This window comes from Mobula hypostoma, chromosome 23, assembly GCF_963921235.1.
Source record: "Mobula hypostoma chromosome 23, sMobHyp1.1, whole genome shotgun sequence".
NCBI classification, from domain to species: domain Eukaryota; kingdom Metazoa; phylum Chordata; class Chondrichthyes; order Myliobatiformes; family Myliobatidae; genus Mobula; species Mobula hypostoma.
Window position 1 is genome coordinate 39,808,347 of NC_086119.1, and position 23,707 is coordinate 39,832,053.

The 23,707-nt window shown below is 42.7% G+C and overlaps 1 protein-coding gene across 4 annotated transcripts in view; it reads left to right on the forward strand.

Annotated features, from left to right (window-relative positions):
• Positions 1-23,707, forward strand: part of LOC134337005 (septin-4-like) — a 106,158-nt gene that overhangs the window by 44,067 nt on the left and 38,384 nt on the right. For all 4 annotated transcript variants that reach the window (XM_063031748.1, XM_063031747.1, XM_063031745.1 and 1 more), the window contains 5 exons: positions 5,304-5,400; positions 8,393-8,479; positions 11,977-12,100; positions 13,577-13,711; positions 18,684-18,801. In XM_063031748.1, coding sequence (XP_062887818.1) covers positions 5,304-5,400; positions 8,393-8,479; positions 11,977-12,100; positions 13,577-13,711; positions 18,684-18,801 — 561 coding nt within the window. The remainder of the gene's footprint in view (positions 1-5,303; positions 5,401-8,392; positions 8,480-11,976; positions 12,101-13,576; positions 13,712-18,683; positions 18,802-23,707) is intronic.

Consider the following 23,707-nt stretch of genomic DNA (forward strand, 5'->3'; position numbering starts at 1 on the left):
AAAATCCCTCCACTTGGATGGCACAGTTGGGGGTGGCGGGGAGAGCCAGGTCTCGGTGAAACAGAATACAGAGCAGTTCTGCATCTCCCTGCAGTAGGTGAGTCTCCCTTTAAGATCATCCACCTTGTTCTCTGTGGCTTGCATATTAGCTAGTAGGATGATGGGCACAGGGACCCTGAAGCCCCTCAGCTTCAATCTGACCAGCAGCCCAGCTCTTTTCCCACACTTGGAGGTTTAGAAGGGTTTCTCGGGTATAGGATAGTGGAGAGGGCAGTTTGCTCAGGAGAGCACGTGCAAAGTCGCCAGTTACCGTCGCCATTTTTAGCGGACCTTCTGTGGCACCGAGCAAGAGTGGCAGACTGCCTGTTGGTTTATATTCAGGTGGAGAATGGTCCTTATTTTCACCACCCCAACATGGATCCATCCTTCTAGGCAATGCTGGCCAGGAGGATTCCTGGCTGCTCAGTCTCCCTGAGGATGAACATGCTAATCTGTTATGGCTGCTGATGGGGAACACAACATTCATCACCAAGTTCTTGGATGACCCACAACCAGCTGCATATTTAGCGACGAGATGGTCTGTGATTCATACCCTGCCGGACGGGCGAGAAAAGAAAAACAATCTGCACTTCAAACTCCTTTTAGGAAGAACTCTGTCTGCTGTGGCAATCACAGTGAAATATTGTTAGTGAGTCTTCCTGGCAGCTTCCATACGACTCGATCCATGAAGCAGTTTGAGCTCCATTGACTCCTCTGCCCTTGAGGGGTGGGATTGTTTTCTTTGATCTGGTGAGCTGGTGTACTCTAGTCTCTCCCCTCCCATCCTAGGTGACCTCCCTCTGTTTTAACTGAAGTTAAGGACATCAAATAGAGCATTTTCACTATTGCACATTCTAGGCTTTCTCTCGGGCTGGGGATTGTAGAATGGCAGTGATGGGGTGAGGGTCGGGATGTGTGGCGGGAGAATGTGGGTGTGATGCACGGATAATGTGGCTGTCTCTGGGGAAGTGTAGAACGTTGCAGTGTTCTCCTGGTCTGCAGATCTCCACAACGTGCTGTGAGAGGCCATAAAATTCCTTCTGCATTTGCTGGGTTGTGGGGGATTTTCAATCTTAGTTGATAACTGAAGCTGTCTGCTGCTGAGTTCTTCTTGTGCTGACTCTTGTGGCTCACCTGTAAGAGAGGATGCAAGGGTCTCCTTCCACTTGAGCATCTCAACCACAAGCACTGCAATGCCGTGTTTTGTAAATACAGAAGCTTACAGCTTTGGCAGCCATTGTATGTTGCTGCTGTCAGTCTGCGCTGAGTGGTGTTGAAGGATGACTTTAATTTGGGCTGATCCGATTGAAAACCCATACCATCACTTACCCCAGTTTCATGATTTTTTTTCGAGTGGGACCAAAATTACATCCGTCTATGCCTAATGCACTAAATGGGGTGAATCTAGTTTCTTGGCACAAATTGAGACATCATTGACACAAAGGCTTGGCATTTACAGGCATAAAGAGTGGGTGTTCAAAGTGAAACCACTAAGATGTGATAACATACTTTGATGGTAAAGCACTATTGGTATACATAGATAAATGCCTTGCCTACACTTTTCTTTTGAGTTCAAATGGTATTAACAGCTTACAAAAAGTGAATTTTATCTATAATCCTATCACTAAACATGATGGCTGTGTGTGTGTGTGTGTGTGTGTGTGTGTGTCTCCAGAATCAAGACTCTCTGAGTACGATGTGCACATGCACAGAGGCTATGTGATGTGTTCACACTGATGACACAGCCATGATTAAGCGTGGCTCTATGGGCCACCTTTTCCTGGATTAGTACCCAGGAATTGAAGATGTGGACTGATTTTAAGGAAGGTCCCTAGTTTAACTTTTTACCTATAGTGACAGTCTGACTGACCTATCATGGTGATCTTCAGTCCTCTGTAGTACATCGTATCTTCCTGTTTGTACTTCCCAACCCCACCCAGTCTTCATAGCTTTCTCCCTGAATCCTTTGATCCAAGATTAACAGCCTGCCCTTGTTCCTGATACACCTCCACCCTAATCTAGAATTTCTTCTTTGCTCCCCTTTGACCTTCTGTTTGCTCCTTACTTTCCCCATCTCCTGACTCCTCCTTATCTTTGCCTCCAAATCTTTTCCCATTTAAGTGGTTGGAAAATTGACTTCTCTTGCTGAATCATGTTGAGACTTTGAAGATAATTTTAATGTAATATATAGTTTTCCTATAAAGAAAATGGTTGCTGTACCCAATTACAAAATAGTGCATGAGCTCATTTCATCATGATGCTGAATAATAAGTATTAAGTGCATACTTATTACATTAACTATAAATAAGTACTGCATATCTGGTATAACTGTAAATTTAATTGTTCAGTTGAAATGTCATTGTATCATTTAATAGTGATTTTTCTTTTTACCACTTTCAGTGCTGGTTTTAGTTTTTGAAAATAGAATTATGTATACTGTAATGATTCGTTCGTTAATTTTCAGTTTACCTGAAGCTTGAAAATAGATAGATTAGTAATCAGTATTAATTTGAGAAGCAGCCTTCTTTGAAACATGAGCAGAAAACAAGATTATCTTCTTTATAATAGTCGGCTGGATTAAATGTTCTAAACACGAGAGATTCCACAGATGCTGAAAATTCAAAGCAACACACTCACAAAATGCTGGAGGAACTCAGCAAGTCATGGAAATGAATAGATAGTCGACGTTTCAGGCTGAGCCCCTCCTTCAGGACCGAGAAGGAAGGGGGAGGATGCCAGAATAAAAAAGTTGGGGGTGGGGGTAAGGAGACTAGCTGGAAGGTAATGGGTGAAGCCTGGTGGGTGGGATAGGTCAAGGGCTGAAGAAGAGGAAACCTGATAGAAGAGGAGAGTGAACCACAGGAGAAGGGGAAGGAGGAGAGGACCGGGGAGAGGAATAGGCAGGTGAAAGGAGGTAAAAGGTCAGAGTGGGGAATGGGTGGAGGGTGGAATTTGTTTACCAGAAGGAGAAATCGATATTCATGCCATCCGGTTGGAGACCACACAGACAGAATATAAGGTGCTATTCCTCTACCCTGAGAATGGCTTCGTCTTGGCCCAGGAGAGGCCACGTTCCAACACATCGGAATGGGAATTGAAATGTTTGACCACTGGGGATCCCTCCCTGTGCTGGATGGGGGTGTTGGTGCTTGACGAAGCAGTTCCCCCATTTATGATGGGTCTCACCAATATAGACAAGGCTGCATCGGGAGCGCTAACCAATAGACAAGCCAGCAGATTCACAGGTGAAGTGTTGCCTCACCGGGAAGAACTGCCTGGGACCATGAATAGAGGCGAGGGAGGAGGTGTATGGGCACTTAGGCCACTTGCAGGGGTAAGTGCCGGAAGGGATTGGGTACTGACCTTTTATCTTCAGTACCCGAGATGTGATTCTGCCCAGAGTGATGGCCGTTCCTGTACTTTATATACTCCCAACAGAAACATGCAGACAACTTTGAATGTAGCTCAGTTCCTGTGTTGCAAAGGCATTAGCTGGAATACTGTATGCAGAGCTGTTGTGAGGAATGGAAATCATCTTGCCCTGGTGCACCTTTCAACTCTACTATAGCTCACTGTCTTGAGCAGAATAATAAAACTAAACCTATTGCATATGATAAAGATTCTGCTGCTGTATAACACATGACATAGGAACCAAATAGCTACAATCTGCAAAGTCCTTGATAGGAACTATGAACCCAGTTTCAGTTTACCTGGTCTGTCTTTTGGTCCTAAATTGTTGTTAATTGGTGCAGGTGCAGCAACCTATTAGGAAAGAAAGTGTTTTATTACAATTAGGGTTGCCAACTGTCCCGTATTAGCCGGGACATCCCGTATATTGGGCTAAATTGGTTTGCCCCATATGGGACCGCCCTTGTCCGTATTCCCCCACTAAGGTAGAGCGTTCCTATGAAACCGTTCGTAAGCCAAAATGGCGTAAAGCGAAGAAGCAATTATCATTAATTTATATGGGAAAAATTTTTGAGCGTTCCCAGACCCAAAAAATAACCTACCAAATCATACCAAATAACACATAAAACCTAAAATAACACTAACATATTGTTAAAGCAGGAATGATATGATAAATACAGCCTATATAAAGTAGAAATAATGTACGTACAGTGTAGTTTCACTGAACAGAATCGGAAAGATTAAGCCAAAACCGATTTGTAGAAAAAAATCGGCACGTCACGCATGCGCACACAGATGCCCGCGCAAGACTTCATGTTCATGGTGGTCTTTCTCGGGGTAAACACAAGTGTCCCGTATTTGACTGCTACTTTTGTCCCTTATGTGGGAGTGAGAAAGTTGGCAACCCTAGTTACAATGGAGGATACAGCACAATAATGAAGAAATCTCACTATGACTCTACAAAGTTTTGATGAGACATAATTTTAGTCTCCGTATTGAGCACTTCAGTAGGTTGATTCCTGTGGTGGGAATGGGAGCGTCATCTTTGGAGGAGGTTGAGAGGGTTGGGGCCCGTAGAGCTGTGTGGCAGAGTGACACGAAGGTGGAAGGATTTCTACTCCAAATGCTGTGAATCTTTGGGAATCGCTACCCCAGAAGTCATGCAAGGTAGAGTCATGGCTTTGGGCTGTGTAGGAGTCAAAGTTTGCAAGGTCAGGCCGAACAAAAATCAGAACAGCCACAATTTTACTGAATGGTGGAGCGTGTGGCTGCCCCTGTCCACAGTTGCTGATCACTGGCTGAATGGATTGAATTAAATTTGACTTTATTTCTTGCATCCTTCACATACATGAGGAGTAAAAATCTTTGATAGCTTCTTGATGGAACTGTGTGCTCCATGGCACCTGCCCTGTCCCTTGATGCATCATCACATTTGTTTTGTCTTCTTTCACTTGTATGTAAGCCTACAATGAAATGTGGAAGATTGACGTGAAAAATTATATCCTTAGTTCTATACCTAAACTTATTAGGTACGTGGAGTTTTTGAAATGATATTATAGGATACTGCTGCATTGTAACTATTAGCAATTATATTTGACTACTTAAGCATCTCTAATGGGATTATCTCCTTCCTTCACATTATTCATGTAAATATGCAATAATACCTTTGCTTAATCTTTCTCTATGCCTCAATCCCTGTGTATGCGTGAACATCAGTTATGGTTTCATCTACGTGTAAAATTCCTTAAGTTTATGTCAGCAGTTTAAGGAGGAGTGGAAGCAGGCAGCACCTGTAGGATTTGACCGATTTTTAACATGTGAATTGGTGAGCACAGTCTCCCTACTCCTTTCCACAGGACCAGGAAAAAGAGTACGTCGGCTTTGCAACACTACCCAGCCAGGTTCATCGCAAGTCTGTCAAGAAAGGGTTTGATTTCACGCTGCTGGTGGCAGGTAAAATAGTTTGTTACTGTTGGAGTATGTTCTCTGTCTCATGTTTGGCCTTTGCAGATGATGTAATTGCAGACTGACTTTAATAACTCCTGTCATTTATTCTAGGACATAAAGAAATAGAGCCTATGTAAATAGGGTGATAAATCAGGTCTGAATGAATGCAACACTGGCCAGCTCCTAATGGTATTAAGCCCTGGTTGAATGATCTGCATAATAATAGATTTGAAATAAACCCATTTTATGTACGTAGTTGCTGAATAAACTTGCCCTGTATACAAAGTCCTGATTGCATAGAACAGATTTCTGCGACTATATATCCCTATCACCACCTTCTGTCCTCCTGGATGGTCTCCTGGACCAAAATGCTGGGGTCAGTGTTTCCCTATCCCCTCTCCCTTGTCCACATGTGTATAGGCAGCCGGTATTTTGTATCTTTTGGACAAGGTCAAAGGCTGCAGCTCTGTCTTCAGCACCTCCTTGGCCCCCATTCCTGCTGCTCCACAGTTGCTGATCACCGGCTAAATGGACTGAATTGAATTGACTTTATTTCTTGCTTCCTTCACGTAGATGAGGAGTAAAAATCTTTGTTAGCTTCTTGATGGAACTGTGCGCTGCATGGCCCCTGCCCTGTCCCTTGATGTATCATCACATTTGCAACTCTGACTCCAGCTCAACGTGCCTGAACCAAAGTTCCTTATAGAAACATAGAAAATAGGTGCAGGAGTAGGCCATTCAGCCCTTCAAGCCTGCACCGCCATTCAGTACAATCATGGCTGATTATCCAAATCAGAACCCTATACCTGCCTTCTCTCCATACCCCCTGATCCCTTTAGCCACGAGGGCCTTATCTAACTCCCTCTTAAATACAGCCAATGAACTGGCCTCAACTGTTTCCTGTGGCAGAGAATTCCACAGATTCACCACTCTCTGTGTGAAGAAGTTTTTCCTCATCTCGGTCCTAAAAGGCTTCCCCTTTACACTCAAACTGTGACCCCTCGTTCTGGACTTCCCCAACATCGGGAACAATCTTCCTGCATCTAGCCTGTCCAATCCCTTTAGAATTTTATATGCTTCAATCGGATCCCCCCTCAATCTTCTAAGTTCCAGAGAGTATAAGCCTAGTCGATCCAGTCTTTCATCGTATGAAAGTCCTGCCATCCCAGGAATCAATCTGGTGAACCTTCTTTGTACCCCCTCTATGGCAAGAATGTCTTTCCTCAGATTAGGGGACCAAAACTGCACACAATACTCCAGTTGTGGTCTCACCAAGGCCTTGTACAACTGTAGTAGTACCTCCCTGCTCCTGTACTTGAATCTTCTTGCTATGAATGTCAGCATACCATTCGCCTTTTTCACCGCCTGCTGTACCTGCATGCCCACTTTCAATGACTGGTGTATAATGACACCCAGGTCTCGTTGCACCTCCCCTTTTCCTAATCGGCCACCATTCAGATAATAATCTGTTTTCCTGTTCTTGCCACCAAAGTGGATAACCTCACATTTATCCACATTAAATTGCATCTGCCATGAATTTGCCCACTTAACTAACCTACCCAAGTCACCTCTTAGCATCCTCCTCACAGCTAACACTGCCGCCCAGCTTCGTGTCATCCGCAAACTTGGAGATGCTGCATTTAATTCCCTCATCTAAGTCATTAATATATATTGTAAACAACTGGGGTCCTAGCACTGAGCCTTGCGGTACCCCACTAGTCACTGCTAGTGATACAGGCACCAACTTTGTAGAAGTGTACAGCACAGGAACAAGCCATTCGGCCCACAGTGTTGTGCTGAACCAGCTAAAGAGCAAACCAAAAGCATCCAAGCACCAATACCTCCTAACTTCACAATGTCCATATCCCTCCATCTTCCATACATCCATGTGCCTATCCAAACCTCTCTTAAAAGCCTCTAATGTATTTGTCTCTACCACCACACCAGGCACCGCAATCAGGCATTCACCACTCTCTGAGTAAAAAGTTATGATGTATGAAAATCCCTGTGATGAACAGGCCCTAGTAACACTGTGATGAATCACATAAATGGGCCATGATTACTGTGAATGCTCCCACATTAACTGCCTTGCCATCCCAATCTATTAAATAATCTATATTGATTGTATCTATTTTTATTTTCCTGTAAGTTGTAAGAAAAACGTTAGCGTGCATTTTGCACAGGACAAAATGTAAATATCTCCTGGTTGAAGATGAAAATAAATCATTATGAATATTGAAGACACTAAGTAACGCATCTGTTCTATTTTGGCCCGAATGTCCATGCTGACCAAATCCCTGTCTTTGTCTTTCTGCACTGCACTCCTGTGTGAGTGACAGCTTGTATGAACGAAACCTAAATACTTCAGTACTTCCTTAAATCAATGCAAATTACCCATTTACAGAATCAGCCTTTGCTGACAGTAATTACTGCCTATTAAGGTAACAGGTTACAACTGATGATTTACAAGTTAACCCTCACTGCCACGCAGCTTGTTTGATTTTGACTGAACTATAAAGGATATTAGATTTCAAAGTTTAAAATCTAAATACAGATCGAAATTAAATTTTAGAATGAGGCCGCTTACTCAACAATCCCCTGCCAGTAAAATTCCCAACGCTTGTTGCACGCTGTAACCTCTAGGCATTAGCTGAGATCCGAGAGCCATGTTGAACTGGCAACTTACACAAAATGCTGGAGGTACTCTGCAGGTCAGGCAGCATCTGTGGAAAAGAGTAAACACTGGACTTTTCGGGCCGAGACCCTTCTTCAAGACTGAGAATTGAGAGAGAATTAGTACTGGTTTTGGGCACTGGCCCATTTTATAGGAATGGGCAAGCAGGGAAGAGAGAATTCTTCCCATAAAGGCATGGAATTTAGTAACTTTATTTCAAGCCAAACAGAAGTCAAGTGTATAATGAACATACCAGTTTCCAAATGTATGATTGGTCCTGAACGTGAATCAGTCTGGTCTACTTATGTTATGATGTCCTTGCAGGAGAATCAGGCCTTGGGAAATCAACCCTGGTCAATAGCCTTTTCCTAACAGACTTGTACAAGGAGAAGGATTTCCTCAACACAGAAGGTTGGTGTTAGACATCATGGTAAACCATTTGTACCACCCCAAACCTTATACAAACCCAGTTTATCTAATTCCCTCTTGTAACCAAAGCCCTCCATTTCAGGCAACATCCTGATGACTCTCTTCTGAAATTTTCTCTAATGCTACATCTTTCCTGTAGTGTAATGACTAGAACTGTGCACAATGCTCCAAGTGTATCCTAACTAATGTTTTGTACAGCTGCCTCAGCCTATGAAGAGTAATATGCCAAATGTGGTCTTCATTACCCCAACCTCTTTTGTCACTATGTTCAAGGCAATTTGAAGTTGCATTCCAATGTCTCTCTGTATTTCATTACTCCTAAGGTCCGTGCTGTTGACTGTGTATAGCCTATCAGTATTAAACATTCCCAAATGCATTATCTCACACTTGTCAGGATTAAATTCCATCTGCCACCATTCTGCCTAACTTTCTAGCTGATCTACAGTACGGTGCAAAAGTCTTAGGCACATGTTAAAAAAGATCTGTAAAGTGAGGATGTTTTCAAAAATAATAAAATGAAAAGTTTTTAAATATCAAAAAAATACTACTACTGGGTTCCAGTGCTTTTTGTGAGTTCAGAGCTGATAATAGTATTGGATTCTTCTGATCTAGAAGAAAAATTATTTTGATGTATCCCTCGTGTGTTGCACACAGTTTCTGTGGCTGACCACCGCATTTCTGGTCCTCAGCCTTGCCGGTTTCTTTGTACTACTTCGGAAGAGCTTGGGTAGCACATCTTGAAACTCACATCTGCTGCAGAATTTCTGCTTGGGAGACCTTACTGGTATAGGATGACCACCTTGTGTCTTGTTGCCTTGCTCACTCTTGCCATGGTGTAAGAATTGATGATTTGAAAGTTGAACTGTCACATCTGCCACACCCTCAACTTTTTGTTTGGTTTTCCTTTGCCCAGTTTGATTCCTCCTACGCCCATTTCTGCTTCAGTTATCAGTTTAGTTCACTTAACTCGTTATGTCATTGATGGTTGATCAGCTTTTATTTGAAAAGTGGTCTATTACTTAATGTGTTACTATCTTCAATGAAATACAAAAAAATTCTCTGTAGCATTTAATGTTTTGGAAAATGAATGTTTGGAAATCTAAAATTTGCCCTTTTCTACTGACACACTAATGCAGAAGACAAAAAATAAGCATCTAAAACAAAATTTATATAAATAGATGGAGGGTGCCTAAGACTTTTGCACAGTACTCCATATCTCTCTCTATCCTTAGACAACCTCCTATAGCTCCACCAGTGTTCATGTTAACCGCAAACACACTAATTAGGCTATCGACGTCCTCATCCAAGTCATTATATATACAATTGACAAACAGCAAAGATCCCGACACCAGTCTTTGTGGTATATCACTGGTTACAGACTGCCAGTCAGAAAAACACCCCTTAACCTCTGTCCTTTGCCTCCTCTCACTAAGCCAAATATGGGCCCACGTTTACAACGCACCTTGGATCCTATATACTTGCCTTCTTCACTATCTCATCATGCAGACCTTGTCAAAGGCTTTGCTAAAGTTATGTAAACCACATATCCCACCCTGCCTTAATTAATTTTCTTAGTTCCCTCCTCAAAAAACTCAATCACGTGTAAAAGACAAGACTCTGTCTGCCGAGCTGGCTCCTACTCATTCCCTACCTTTCCAAGTGAACATTAATCATGTTCCTTTGAAATTTCTCCAATAATTTCCAATGAAGTGTAGAAACTGGAAATGTTGTAGACATCTGTTGTTTCTCAATCACACTCCTAGATATAGACATAAGACACAGCAGCAGGATTAGGGTATTCAGCCCATCAAGTCTACTCCACCGTTCCATATCAGTGGATTTATTATCTTCCTCAGCTCCATTCTCCCTGTGACCTTGCTGCCATTACTAATCAATTACCTATCAACCACCTCTTTAACTATACCAAATGACATTGCCTCCATAGCTGTTTATGGCAATGGATTCCACAGATTCACCACCCTCTGACTAAAGAAATTCAGAAGACAATAGACATTAGGTGCAGGAGTAGGTCGTTCGGCCCTTCGAGCCAGCACCACCATTCACTGTGATCATGGCTGATCATCCACAATCAGTACCCTGTTCCTGCCTTCTCCCCATATCCCTTGACTCTGCTATCATTAAGAGCTATATCTAACTCTTTCTTGAAAGCATCCAGAGAATTGGCCTCCATTGCCTTCTGAGGCAGAGCATTCCACAGATCCGCAACTCTCTGGATGAAAAAGATTTTCCTCAACTTCGTTCTAAATGGCCTACCTCTTATTCTCAAATTGTGGCCTCTGGTGCTGGACTCCCCCAACATCGGGAACATGTTTCCTGCCACTAGCATGTCCAATCCCTTAATAATCTTATATGTTTCAATCAGATCCCCTCTCACCTTTCTAAATTCCAGTGTATACAAGCCCAGTCACTCCAATCTTTCAACATATGACAGTCCCACCATCCTGGGAACTAACATCGTGAACCTCCGCTGCACTCCCTCCATAGCAAGAATGTTCTTCCTCAAATTTGGAGACCAAAACTGTACACAATACTGCAGGTGTGGTCTCACCAGGGCCCTGTACAACTGCAGAAGGACCTCTTTGCTTCTATTCTCAACTCCCCTTGTTATGAAGGCCAACGTGCCATTAGCTTTCTTCACTGCCTGCTGTACCTGCATGCTTAGTTTCAGTGACTGATGAACAAGGACACCTAATTCTCGTTGTACTTCCCTTTTTCCTAACTTGATACCATTCAAATAGTAATCTGCCTTCCTGTTCTTGCCACCAAAGTGGATAACCTCACATTTATCCACATTAATCTGCATCTACCATGCATCTGCCCACTCACCCAACCTGTCCAAGTCATCCTGTATTATCACATCCTCCTCACATTTCACACTGCCACCCAGCTTTGTGTCATCTGCAAATGTGTTAATGTTACTTTAAATCCCTTCATCTAAATCATTAATGTATATTGTAAATAGCTGCGGTCCCAGCACCGAGCCTTTGCAGTACCCCACTATTCACCGCCTGCCATTCTGAAAGGGACCCGTTAATCCCTACTCTTTGTTTCCTGTCTGCCAACCAATTTTCTATCCATGTCAGTACCCTACCCCCAATATCATGTGCTCTAATTTTGCCCACTAATCTCCTGTGTGGCACCTTATCAAAGGCTTTCTGAAAGTCCAGGTACACCACATCCACTGGCTCTCCCTTGTCCATTTTCATAGTTAGATCCTCAAAAAATTCCAGAAGATTAGTCAAGCATGATTTCCCCTTCGTAGATCCATGCTGATCCACTCTATGGAACTGTCAAGCAATTGAAAGAGGACCCTTTAAATACAACCAATAAAGGGTTTCATGACAATTTCAAATGTAATGAGGGTCAAAGGGCTACCAAAAGGTCAAAGGTCTAAAGAGTCTTCTCATTGGATTTAATTATTCACCTGCTGCACTAACTCGGCCTTCAATGTTGTCCAGAGAGGATCACCCAGACAGTTGAGATCACCAAACATTCGGTGGAGATTGAGGAAAAAGGGATCAGGCTCCGACTCACAATTGTGGACACGCCAGGGTTTGGTGACGCGGTCAATAACCAGGAATGGTATGTGAAACTCACTGCTCAAGATGGAAGCTTAAATTAAATATTCATGTTAAATGGGATACAGTGATTTGAGTTCTGACTGCATGAAATAGAAGGTCTGGTTTCTGTTCTTGGACCGTACTGGGTTAGTTGTCGTCGTCTGGGTTAAGTATAAGGGAATTGTGCATGGCCTTAGCAACCTTGGTTAAAGAGGGAAATGTATAGCCAATGCTCCTGAGCAAAGTGTATACAAATAGGCATTTGTTGAGAACCAAATCAGTCTTTATTGTGATGCCTTCCATATTGGTGTAACATGTTAGGATACCACAAAGCCAGATGGATATATAGAGCCTTTGGAAAATTATTGTCACCTGTAGAATTGTGTCCTAGCAAGGATCAGTGCATGCAGTAAATGTGTAATGATTTTGCAGCCAGGTGATGTGGGAAACAAATAATCACAAATTCCATAACTACTTTGAACCATTCTGTTGAAGAAGTGATTTGTCTCTGTCACACTTTCCCCTCTATTTTAAAAAAAAAGTCCTCTGCCTGGATCATAAACCCAGGGCCAGATGTCAGTACTTGAGAATTTCTAGTGATATATGGAAACTGAAGCCAGTTACCATCAGAAAACTAGAGAAATCTAAGTGCGAGAAGACTGGATTCTTTTTATTTCTGCCGAGAATAGTGAAGCCAAAATTCTTGTTGGTGAAGAGGGATGAAGTAGTCGTTTATAGAGCCTGCATCAAGCACAGTAGGCTGGGGTACTGAGGGTGGGGAGGGCATAGTCTTACAAATTTCTGTAACTTTCAGAGGGCAGAGGCAAACTGGAAAACCAGGTTCAGTGTGTTAGGCATTATGATGCTGGAAATTAAAACCTGTTTATCCCGTTGAATGTGAATAAACCTTCAGAGAGAGAAAAAAAACATTTGCTGAGTTATTAACTCAGTTGCTTTCTGTTTTGGGCATTATTATTATTATTATTATTATTATTATTATTATTATCCTCTCTAGCCAAATGATGTGATTCACCCAATGATAGATTAATATCAACGTTATTGAACTTGCTTTCACTTGCTAGGTTACAGCTTAGTTCACATTCACATTCTTGTTACCGCTGTGTCCCTTTGCTCTTTGTAGAAGTTAACTTAAAATTACCAGCCCTTCCTGGTCATTACCTCTTAATTTGGTACACTACTGTTGATGCTTCCAACTTTCCCCGAGTTACTTCCAATGCTGTGTCACATGACTGACAGCCAATGACCTTCGATGTCCCTGTACTGATTGTACTGCACGTACAATCAACATCTTCTCCTTTATTCCCCTTCTGCAATAAAATACTGACACTGGAGGCATTTCCAAAACCACATGGCTGTTGACATTACTTCCTCGCTAGCACAGAGAATTGTGTTTTCCATCCCCTCCCTCATTCCCAACGCTATTTCAGTGAGGTTGTCCAATGTAAGTGTGATTCAGCTTGTTTGCATTCCTTCCCAGCTGGAAACCAGTTGCAGATTACCTGGACCAACAGTTTGAGCAATACTTCCGAGATGAGAGTGGCCTGAACAGGAAAAACATTGTAGACAATCGAGTTCACTGCTGCCTTTACTTCGTCTCTCCTTTCGGACATGGGTAAGCAGAACGGTTTTCACAAGTGTGTTCATTGGTGCTTCTTAGCTCCAGGTCAATAGGCCACTTACACTGATCCTCAGCAATCTGCTATGCAGAGCTGTAAGGGAAGCCGACAATCAGAGAACCGAGTAGGGTTTCTGCCTGTGTTATATTCTTTGTGTTTGGGTGGTGGAATGGAGAAATGGATTTCAGTCCTATTCTGACACGCGAAAGGTAAATTTTAATTTCAATGCCAATACAAGTCACATTTGACTGAGCCTCAGTCAGTTCCGAGATTAGAATGAACGCTTTGATGTGCTACAGCAACAAACAAGATGCTGAAGGATCCTCAGCAGGCAAGGCAGCATGTATGGAACAAAATGGACAGCTGGCATTTTCGTTCAAGACCCTTCAGATGGCCTGCTGACTTCTTCCTTTTGTGACTGTGATCAAATTCACTGGAGAGACACTGAAGCTGGTGAAATAGAAGTCTTTATTCAGCACAACGAGCAGGCATCGTCCCAGAGACACTCTCGGATGCTCCCAAGCCCAATGGTACATCACATTTTTATAGCCTTAAGATCAAAGGTAACAGTGGGTGATTCAATACAGTTTCATTAGTTACAATTACATTGTTTACATCAGTAGTTTGGGTTTACAAATGGTTCCTTTGAGATACATAGTAGAAGCAAATTGTGGTTGATAAGACACCTCTGAAGGCCCAAATTCATTTGGAAGAAACTAATTAACACAAATATTCTAAAACCTTTTGACGATAAAGAGCCAGACACCCAAAATTAATGTTGTCAGGGCTGTTGAATACACAAACATGGTAAGTACCTTAAAACTATTGATTACCTATATCTGTCACCATGTTTGATATGCTAAGTGAGCACATCCATCTGGTCTGTCAGCTTGCACTGAAGTCACAATGGTGCAAATATCTTATCCATTTTGCCTGGTTTGATGCAAGCCAATTAACACAACCTCATTGTCTTAGTGTTTGGCTTTTGCCTATGCAATCTCTTAGCCTGTGCTTTTACCATCAATTTACTGCTTGCAATTTACAAAAAAAAACTGAAGGCTAATTGCAAGCTTCCTGAACTTACTTACAGTTACAATAAGAACTGAAGCCTGGTTCTTGTTTGATATATTCATCATAACTTCAGAGTACTCCCCAACACATCCAGCATCCTGTTTCTTGCTCCAGATTCCAGCACCTGCAGCCTCTGCTTTGATATGCTCCTAATTTCAATGGACATATCGTCAGCGGTATACCGAAATAGCCAATTCACTGACTGAATCTCTGGTAGAGATGTAGAAAATGTCTTGTGATGTGTTGTCTGTAAGAACTCTGAGGTGAGCTATCAGAAGTATTTAGCTCGGCTGCAGGAATAGACCTCTGGTGGCACCATGGTACCATGGTACGACTGCAGCCTCCATCCTCCTGTATTCAGTCCTGACCTCCAGTGCTGTCAGCATGGAGTTTGCACATTCACTCTGTAACCCCACAGGTTTCTTCCAGGTACTCTAGTTTCCTCCCACATTCCAAAGGTGTGCTGGTTGGCTGGTTAATTGGTCACCAGCTCGAAGAATCAGGGTTGGGTTGGTGGACACGTGAGGGAGAATGGGCTGCAGGGAAGTGTTGGGAATTGGGACTGATGAGATTGCACTGAGAGCCAGCGTTGGCTGAGTGGCTTCCTATATTGTGGGGAAAAAAAATGAAATATGGAAGTCCTTTCCTATGAACAGCACAGTATTTAGCACAAGAATATAAAGCTCATGTAGAGGAATAAATTTCTGCACCACAGTAGTGTAGCTAGTAGAGGAGAGCTGTTGCCTCATAGATCTGCAACTCAGGGTCAATCCTGACCTCCGATGTTGTCTGCTTGGAGTTTGCATGTTCTCTGTCCAACTGTCCGGTTCTCCCAAAGGTTAATGCTGGTATATTAACTGTAAATTGTCCCAAGTGTGTGGGTGAATGGTAGAATCTGGGAACACCTGATGCGAATATTGGGAGAATGAAATGGGACTCGGCAGGTATGGTATAAGATACCTCCTTGGTGGTTGGCACAGACGGTGGATTGAAGGACCTGTTTCCATGCTGCATATCACTATGACGCTTTCCACCAAATTACCAAGAAAAAATTCAGTAGCGTTCCTCCCTCCATCAGATAATGTAGCAAGCAAATCAGGAAGGGATCAACCTGTCTTCAACATTCACAGTTACATCTGTATCCATTTTCCCCCACCCCACCCGAAAGTCCAAGGCATTAATGGAACTGCATACTGGGACAGATGACTGGGTTGAGATTCTATTTCAATTAGAAGAGAAGTAGTTTGGTCTTTTTTGTTTAGAAGTAGCTTGAATGGTGTAGATGTGAAGAGAAAAATCCAAAGCCAGCTGTCATTATTAACTGACAGTTACTGATAAATCCAAAAGGAAATTGGAGAGAAATCTCTGCTTTCAGATCATTTTGAAAATGGAACTCATTAGCAATGGGTGGTTGACGCAAGCAGCATGCATGGAGACTGCCCGCGTACGTGAGAGAAAAGAAATCGCGTACGTGATTGGTTGAGAGTGAAATGGGATAGGAGGAAGCTCATGGAGTGTATGTGCCAGCAAAGACTATTTGACTAATTTATTCCATTTAATTGTGTAAATGGATATCCATCTCCCTATTTGCTTACCCAAATTAAAAGATGCAGTGCAAGTCCAAGCATCCAGTTAAATTCAAGAACTTCGCCTGCACTCTCTGCCACCAGCCTCCCAACCAGTGTGTCAGGATGTTGAATAATGATGGGCATGAATCATTGTGGAATAGAAGGTTGCAGATCTAACGAGAGTAAATCAGATCAGTGTAGATAGGTGCAAGGGCAACCTCTGTTTCTGTGCTATATGACTTGGTGACTCTAACTCCATACCCTTTTGTCTTTGCCAATATCAAATCAGCGAATACTCTCTTGTGCTACTTTTATCAAATATATCTGGAATTTTGAATGTTATGAACCTTGTGTTGCCTGTACTTAGTACTATAATCTCTAGTAGAAAATACATGACCCAGAACACCAAGATCCATAGTGTTGGGCTAAGATCTATATGCATTAATACAATTAATCTTTGTAAATTAACTTTAAGGCTATATTGGACCAACTTTAAAGAAGTTCTCTGCAAAAGGTCCAAGTTAACATGGTGTTACCCAACTAGGCCCAATAAGATATACCAATCATTAGTAAGGATTGGAGTTCTGGTGTACTGTGGTGCTGTTTCTCCGGCATTCGGCTTATCCAAATGACATTCTTAGTAATTTGCTGAATTCTGAAGAGCTCTTCAACCACAGTGGTCCAGATAGCTCTCACTGTCAGTCATGTAAGCTCAGCTATTAATAACTGAGCATCATTTGATGGGTCAAGTACACCTCTGCTGGTGTCAGAGGCAGAGCGCTGCACAATTTTGGCAAACAAACCTCAGACAGACTGACTTGACCTGGGACCTGAGTATGCACATCCTCAGCAGAATCATCCCACCACCCCCAATGAAATATCAGAAGAAATTCTGTATATTTAAAAAAAAGCGGTTCTATATTCATCAGGTGAAAAAGATTAGAAAAATTGGTTAAAGATCTCAAAGTAACAAACCAGCACTTGCCCCTCGTAGTGGAAATCAGGGTCACTCTCTGACACGCTGGCCCAGGATCCTCGCTGCCTTGTGCCATACGTGACACTCTTGCTTTTAAAGTCAAGAAAACTTCATCATAAAAAGAATGAAGAAGCTTCCAATGTTGATAATAGCGACGTTTATATTCAAAGCTGGTGCCCAACTCCCAAAAGTGTAGGCATTAACAAAGCCCATGTGTCCTCACTGATACATCGCTGGCAACTTCCTGCCTTAAGACCCCTCTGCAAAAGGAGCCTGTGCATTTCTCCCTTTACAATTGGGAGGAATTTGCACTCATTCCCCATTAGCTGTAAGTGCAAGTTGTGCTGTGATATATGACATCTTAAGGCAGGGGTCCCCAACCTTTTTTGCACCGCGGACCGGTTTAATATTGACAATATTCTTGTGGACTGGCCGACCAGGGTGGGGTGGGGGGGGGGGTGTTCAAGTAGGGTTAAACTCACCTCGACATGTCTTTTACAGTTAGGGTTGCCAACTTTCTCACTCCCAAATAAGGGACAAAAGTAGCAGTCAAATACGGGACACTTGGGTTTACCCCAAGAAAGACTACCATGACCATGAAGCCTTGCACAGGCACCTGTGTGCGCATATGTGACGTGTGCATGCGCATATGTACCGATTTCCCCCCCCCCCCCCCACAAATCGGTTTTGGCTTAATCTTCCCAACTACACTGTACATACATTATTTCTACTATATATAGGCTGTGTATTTATATTATCATATTCCTGTTTTTACTATATGTTAGTGCTATTTTAAGTTTTATGTGTTATTTGGTATGATTTGTTAGGTTATCTTTTGGGTCTGCGAACACTCAAAAAATTTTCCCATATAAATTAATGGTAATTGCTTCTTGGCTTTACACCATTTCGGCACGAAAGGTTTCATAGGAACGCTCTACCTTAGCGGGGGAAATACGGGACAAGGGCGGTGCCAAATGGGACAAACCAAATTAGCCCAATATACGGGATGTCCCGGCAAATACGGGACAGTTGGCAACCCTGTGTTCAAGTTCAACAGTGCGTGACGGAGAATGAGTTAAGTTGCAGCTGACTCGTATCGTTTCCTTGCGGCCCGGTACTGGTCCGCGGCCGGTGGTTGGGGACCACTGTCTTGAGGGTTACTTCCTGAGGTCAGAACTTAACAGAAAAATCAACCCACTTTAATGCCAAAAAATGGTGCCAGTCTATTTCTTTGCTAGGAAAAGATTTGGACACACTAATCCATGCCGTGACAGAATTTTGTTCTACTACTTACAAAACACCAACTGTCTGCTCAGAGACCTTCTTTTCATTAAGTTTTGTCTGGTTTTGAAGGTTACGCCCTTTGGATGTGGAATTTATGAAAGCTGTGCAAGACAAGGTGAACATTGTCCCGATCCTTGCCAAAGCTGATACACTGACTCCTGCAGAGGTTCACAAAATGAAAGCAAAGGTAATTGGATTGTTTACATCAGCCACCACATTATAGTTGACATTCACATCCCACTTTGAGTTTCTTCCACTGCTGGAAGAGATCAATTTTGATAACTCTGTCATCAACTACTTGGGAAAAGATTCCCCTGGACATAAATGTGCTTCAAGCATCAGCCTTTCTTGGTCAGTAGCTGCCTTGTTTCTGAGCCAGATGACTGTGGATCTTGCCAACTCTAGCTGCACAATTTCTAGAGGCTACATTGTCTGAGTACTAACTGAGGTTTAATCATATGACAGTCACACAATATTTACCCTGAGTGTCCTCTGGTTTTGCTGCCACAAACATAAACCTGTGCTTTCCCCCTAAGGATTATGAAAGAGTATTTCTTGATTTTACGTGGTTTTCTGTTTTATTTGGGATTTGTTTTTTTTTTCTCAGAGTGGTGGATATCTGGAATGTGCTGCCTGGTATGGCAGTAGAGGGGCAAATACTTTAGAGACTTTTAAGAGATGTTTAGATAGGCACACGGACGTAAGAAAGATGAAGGGGTATCGACATTGTGTAGGTTGGAGGGATTAGTGTTTGGGTGTCTTTGATTTGCTTTTCAGCTGGTTTGGCACAACATTGTGGGTCACATGGCCAATTTCTGTGCTGTACTCTTCCACTCTACAGAAATAATAGAACACAGTTCACAGAAAACTATATTGCCCATCAAGCTATCTTTTTGTGCTACTTAATTCATTGTAATTTATAGTATTTTTATATATTGCGATGTACTGCTGCCACAAAGCAACAGATGTCATGACATCAGTGATAATAAACCTGATCCCGATGTCTGCATTAGCTAATTCAAAGACCAATTCAGTTAGTCTCACTTAACATTCTCTTTTGAGATCAGTTATTGACCGCTGAATCAACCAATCAACTCCAAATCCTGCTTTTATTGGTGAAGGAGTTTATGTCAGCTCTGGTTCTTTGTTGGTCAATTCAAGCCCTCAGTGACTCTTCTACCACTGTAATGAGTAAATCTAATTTCTATTTAACCAGTGTCTCTAATTTTAATGAACTCACTCTTTATTTAGAATAAGCCCTGCATAGTTTAAAAATGACCAGGAAATCCTCCTATTATCATGTTTCCACTGGTAGGAAAGTCTAGGATCTGAGAGACATTTTTAAACAGAGACGGGAAGAATTTCTTTGGCCAGCAGGTGATGAATTCTTGGATTTCATTGCCACAGAATGTCATGGAAGTCACGTCATTGGGTATATTTGAGGCAAAATCGATAGGTTCTTGATTACCGAGGGGCGTAAGGATTGCGGGGAAAAAGGCAAAATAGGAATTTTTTTATAAAAATTAGCCATGATTGAAAGGTGGAGCAGAATTGAAGGGCCAAGTAGTCTAATTCTGCTCCTATATCTGTTGGATTTTCTTTATTTCCATTTAAATTTCCTGTTTACCCACATTATTGTTTTGATACTCTGTGCTGATACAGGTCTATCCAATGAGGACATTAGATGTGCCACAAGCACTTGAGTGAGCTGGTATCATTGCTCTCGATGACCAGTGGTCAATATCAAATAAACCCCGTCACACAACCACTAACAACAAGTCTGCTTAAAAGAAGTGGTTTGGGGCTTGTTTTAAAGAGGCCAATCTGTTTTTAAAGATTTTGGTGTTTTTTTGAAAGGATACTGGAATGTTACAACACTGCTCCTAGCAACAGCCCCACTGGCATCTAACCGGGCATTTGGAATCATTAAGAGATCAGAACTAGGAGTCAAGGAACATGCTGATTCAGGTCTGCAATGGCTGGAAGGCTGAATTGCTTGTTTTGGAAAGGAGGTGCTGCCTGTGTTTTTGTGTTTGAGTGACCTTGGGATGGCAGAGAGTTACTCATTTTGATCCACAGATACTGTCTTTGTTTCTCTTATCAGCGTTGGCTGATTGGTAGGAAACAGAGAGTGGGAATAAAGGGGTCCTATTCTGGTTGGCTGCCGGTTACCAGTGGTGTTCCACAGGGATCAGTGTTGGGGCCGCTTCTTTTTACATTGTACATCAACGATTTGGATTATGGAATAGAGGGCTTTGTGGCTAAGTTTGCTGACGATACGAAGATAGGTGGAGGGGCCGGTAGTGCTGAGGAAACGGAGAGTCTGCAGAGAGACTTGGATAGATTGGAAGAATGGGCAGAGAAGTGGCAAATGAAGTACAATGTTGGAAAGCGTATGGTTATGCACTCTGGCAGAAAAAATAAACGGGCAGACTGTTATTTAAATGGGGAAAGAATTCAAAGTTCTGAGATGCAACGGGACTTGGGAGTCCTCGTACAGGATTCCCTTAAAGTTAACCTCCAGGTTGAGTCGGTAGTGAAGAAGGCGAATGCAATGTTGGCATTCATTTCTAGAGGAATAGAGTATAGGAGCAGGGACGTGATGTTGAGGCTCTATAAGGCGCTGGTGAGACCTCACTTGGAGTACTGTGGGCAGTTTTGGTCTCCTTATTTAAGAAAGGATGTGCTGACGTTGGAGAGGGTACAGAGAAGATTCACTAGAATGATTCCGGGAATGAGAGGGTTAACATATGAGGAACGTTTGTCCACTCTTGGACTGTATTCCTTGGAGTTTAGAAGAATGAGGGGAGACCTCATAGAAACATTTTGTATGTTAAAAGGCATGGACAGAGTGGATGTGGCAAAGTTGTTTCCCATGATGGAGGAGTCTAGTACGAGAGGGCATGACTTCAGGATTGAAGGGTGCCCTTTCAGAACAGAAATGCGAAAAAAATTTTTTAGTCAGAAGGTGGTGAATCTATGGAATTTGTTGCCACGGGCAGCAGTGGAGGCCAAGTCATTGGGTGTGTTTAAGGCAGAGATTGATAGGTATCTGAGTAGCCAGGGCATCAAAGGTTATGGTGAGAAGGCGGGGCAGTGGGACTAAATAGGATAAAATGGATCAGCTCATGATAAAATGGCGGAGCAGACTCGATGGGCCAAATAGCCGACTTCTGCTCCTTTGTCTTGTCTTATGGTCTTACAAGTATGAGTTTGTCGCTAGCTGTTGCACAACCAAGGATCCCCTGGGCTGGGCTTCCTTTGTTAAGTCAGTTGGAAGAATCTGGAACTTGTATAGCTTCTGATTGTGTTTGAAAGACAAACTTCTTGGCGATTAACTAACACCATTAGGTTCCAAAAACCTCTCCAGAGGCCAAAGAGTGAATGTGCAGTCCAGCAGTAACCATCTTGGCCCCAGTCCCACTGTAACTGAGACGTAGTTGTCGGATATTATTGTATGGCACATCCCTCTAGATTTTACAGCCTTGTAGAGCATACGAAGAAAAATATTCAAGTAGATTTTGGTCAGGTCATGGGGGGAGGAAGAGCAGATGTGGTGGTCCAGTAGAGGGAACTACTGTTGCTAAGGTTAGTGGCCAAGAGTTTGGCAGGAGCCTAAGTTAATGCATGGATGGCAGTAGTTAGTTGGGTATGTAATAGGGTGGGGGTGGAATTGGTTGGTGGGGCTTGTCAGTACTATGGAGGATTTAAATATTAGCTTTGAAGTTTTCCAGTTATAACTTTACACAAAATTCAAACCAAGGAAAGAACTGGTTGCAGTCCCACTGGAAGTGCACGGGGAACCTGGCTGTGAAGGTGTAACACTCGGTGTCTGGGCCAGGTAAGATCAGTGGTAAATGAAGATGAGGAGTTACAAGTACCTTCTCAATAAGTGATTCAGAGTGGTCTGATAAACAGGGCTGCAGGAACACTCAGTTCACACGTAACCAACTAGGTCATAGTTACACACGGTGACTTCAAGATCCCATTCTTCGAAAGGCTGGAAGACAAGAACCTTTCACAATAATGCAGTTTTACCAATGGAACATAGAGCCCTTGCCACCCGAGAGGATGTGATATTAGAGGTCAACAGCATCCAACTATATGTGTCAGTTTAGCTTGGGTCAGATTTTCAACAGCTTTTAGGTCTCTGTTTCACCGTAGACGAGGCCAGTCTTTAATGATATTATTTGTGATAATGATCTTCATTGTTAAATATGTGAGTACACCATCAGTACTGACTGTACCACACAGCTCCTTACCGTACTGTTGGCAGCGGTGGTCCCTGGGCATTGAAGGGTCAGGTTTGGTGGGTTTTGATTGCTGAGAAGTTCTGTTTATTTTCTAGTCGCCCACCTTTGAGTGGATGGGATAGTGAAGAGGATTGGCCAGGCACACAGTGCCCAACGCCAGGGTTCCTAAAGCTGTCATCTCTACCCGCGTGCAGAATTTTGCCCGAGGTCTTCCAGCCTTCACGTTTCTGCCCCCATCAGCAACCCACATTTTCAGTGAGTTTTAGGATCAGGCAGGATTCACGCGTTATGTTTTCCCTGTTGACTCTTGCACACAAATCACGCTCACGAGGTCTTGGTCGTTAGTGGCTGGATTGGGCGGTAAAGTGAGCCACATTGACTCGGGCAGTTCAACACTGTATTGTGTGTAGAATGCACACATTGTATCTCTCTGTAGTCTAAAAATGAACCCCAGGTTAGTTGTACATGTGTGTCAAAATATAATTAAGGAACAGAGCTATGGGAACAATAAGCCATCAATGTTTCTTGACAGTTCCTTCTTTCTATATTTGCATAAGCAAAGTTGCTACAAGTCAGAGTAAACAATTTTCACAAGTGATGCTTAAGAATAGTTAAACCAGCTTTTAAGATTCAGTTTCAACTGTTCTTGCTTTTCCCTTGATATGGTGATATACAGGTAAAATAATCACTCCTGACAATACGTGGCATCAAAAGGTGGCAATTTGATGCTTTCAAAGTCAAGTTTATTGTCATATGCATAGTACATGTATGCACAGGTGTAATAAAAAGCTTACTTTGCAGCAGCATAAGACATGGGAGCAGGATAAGGCCACTCAGCCC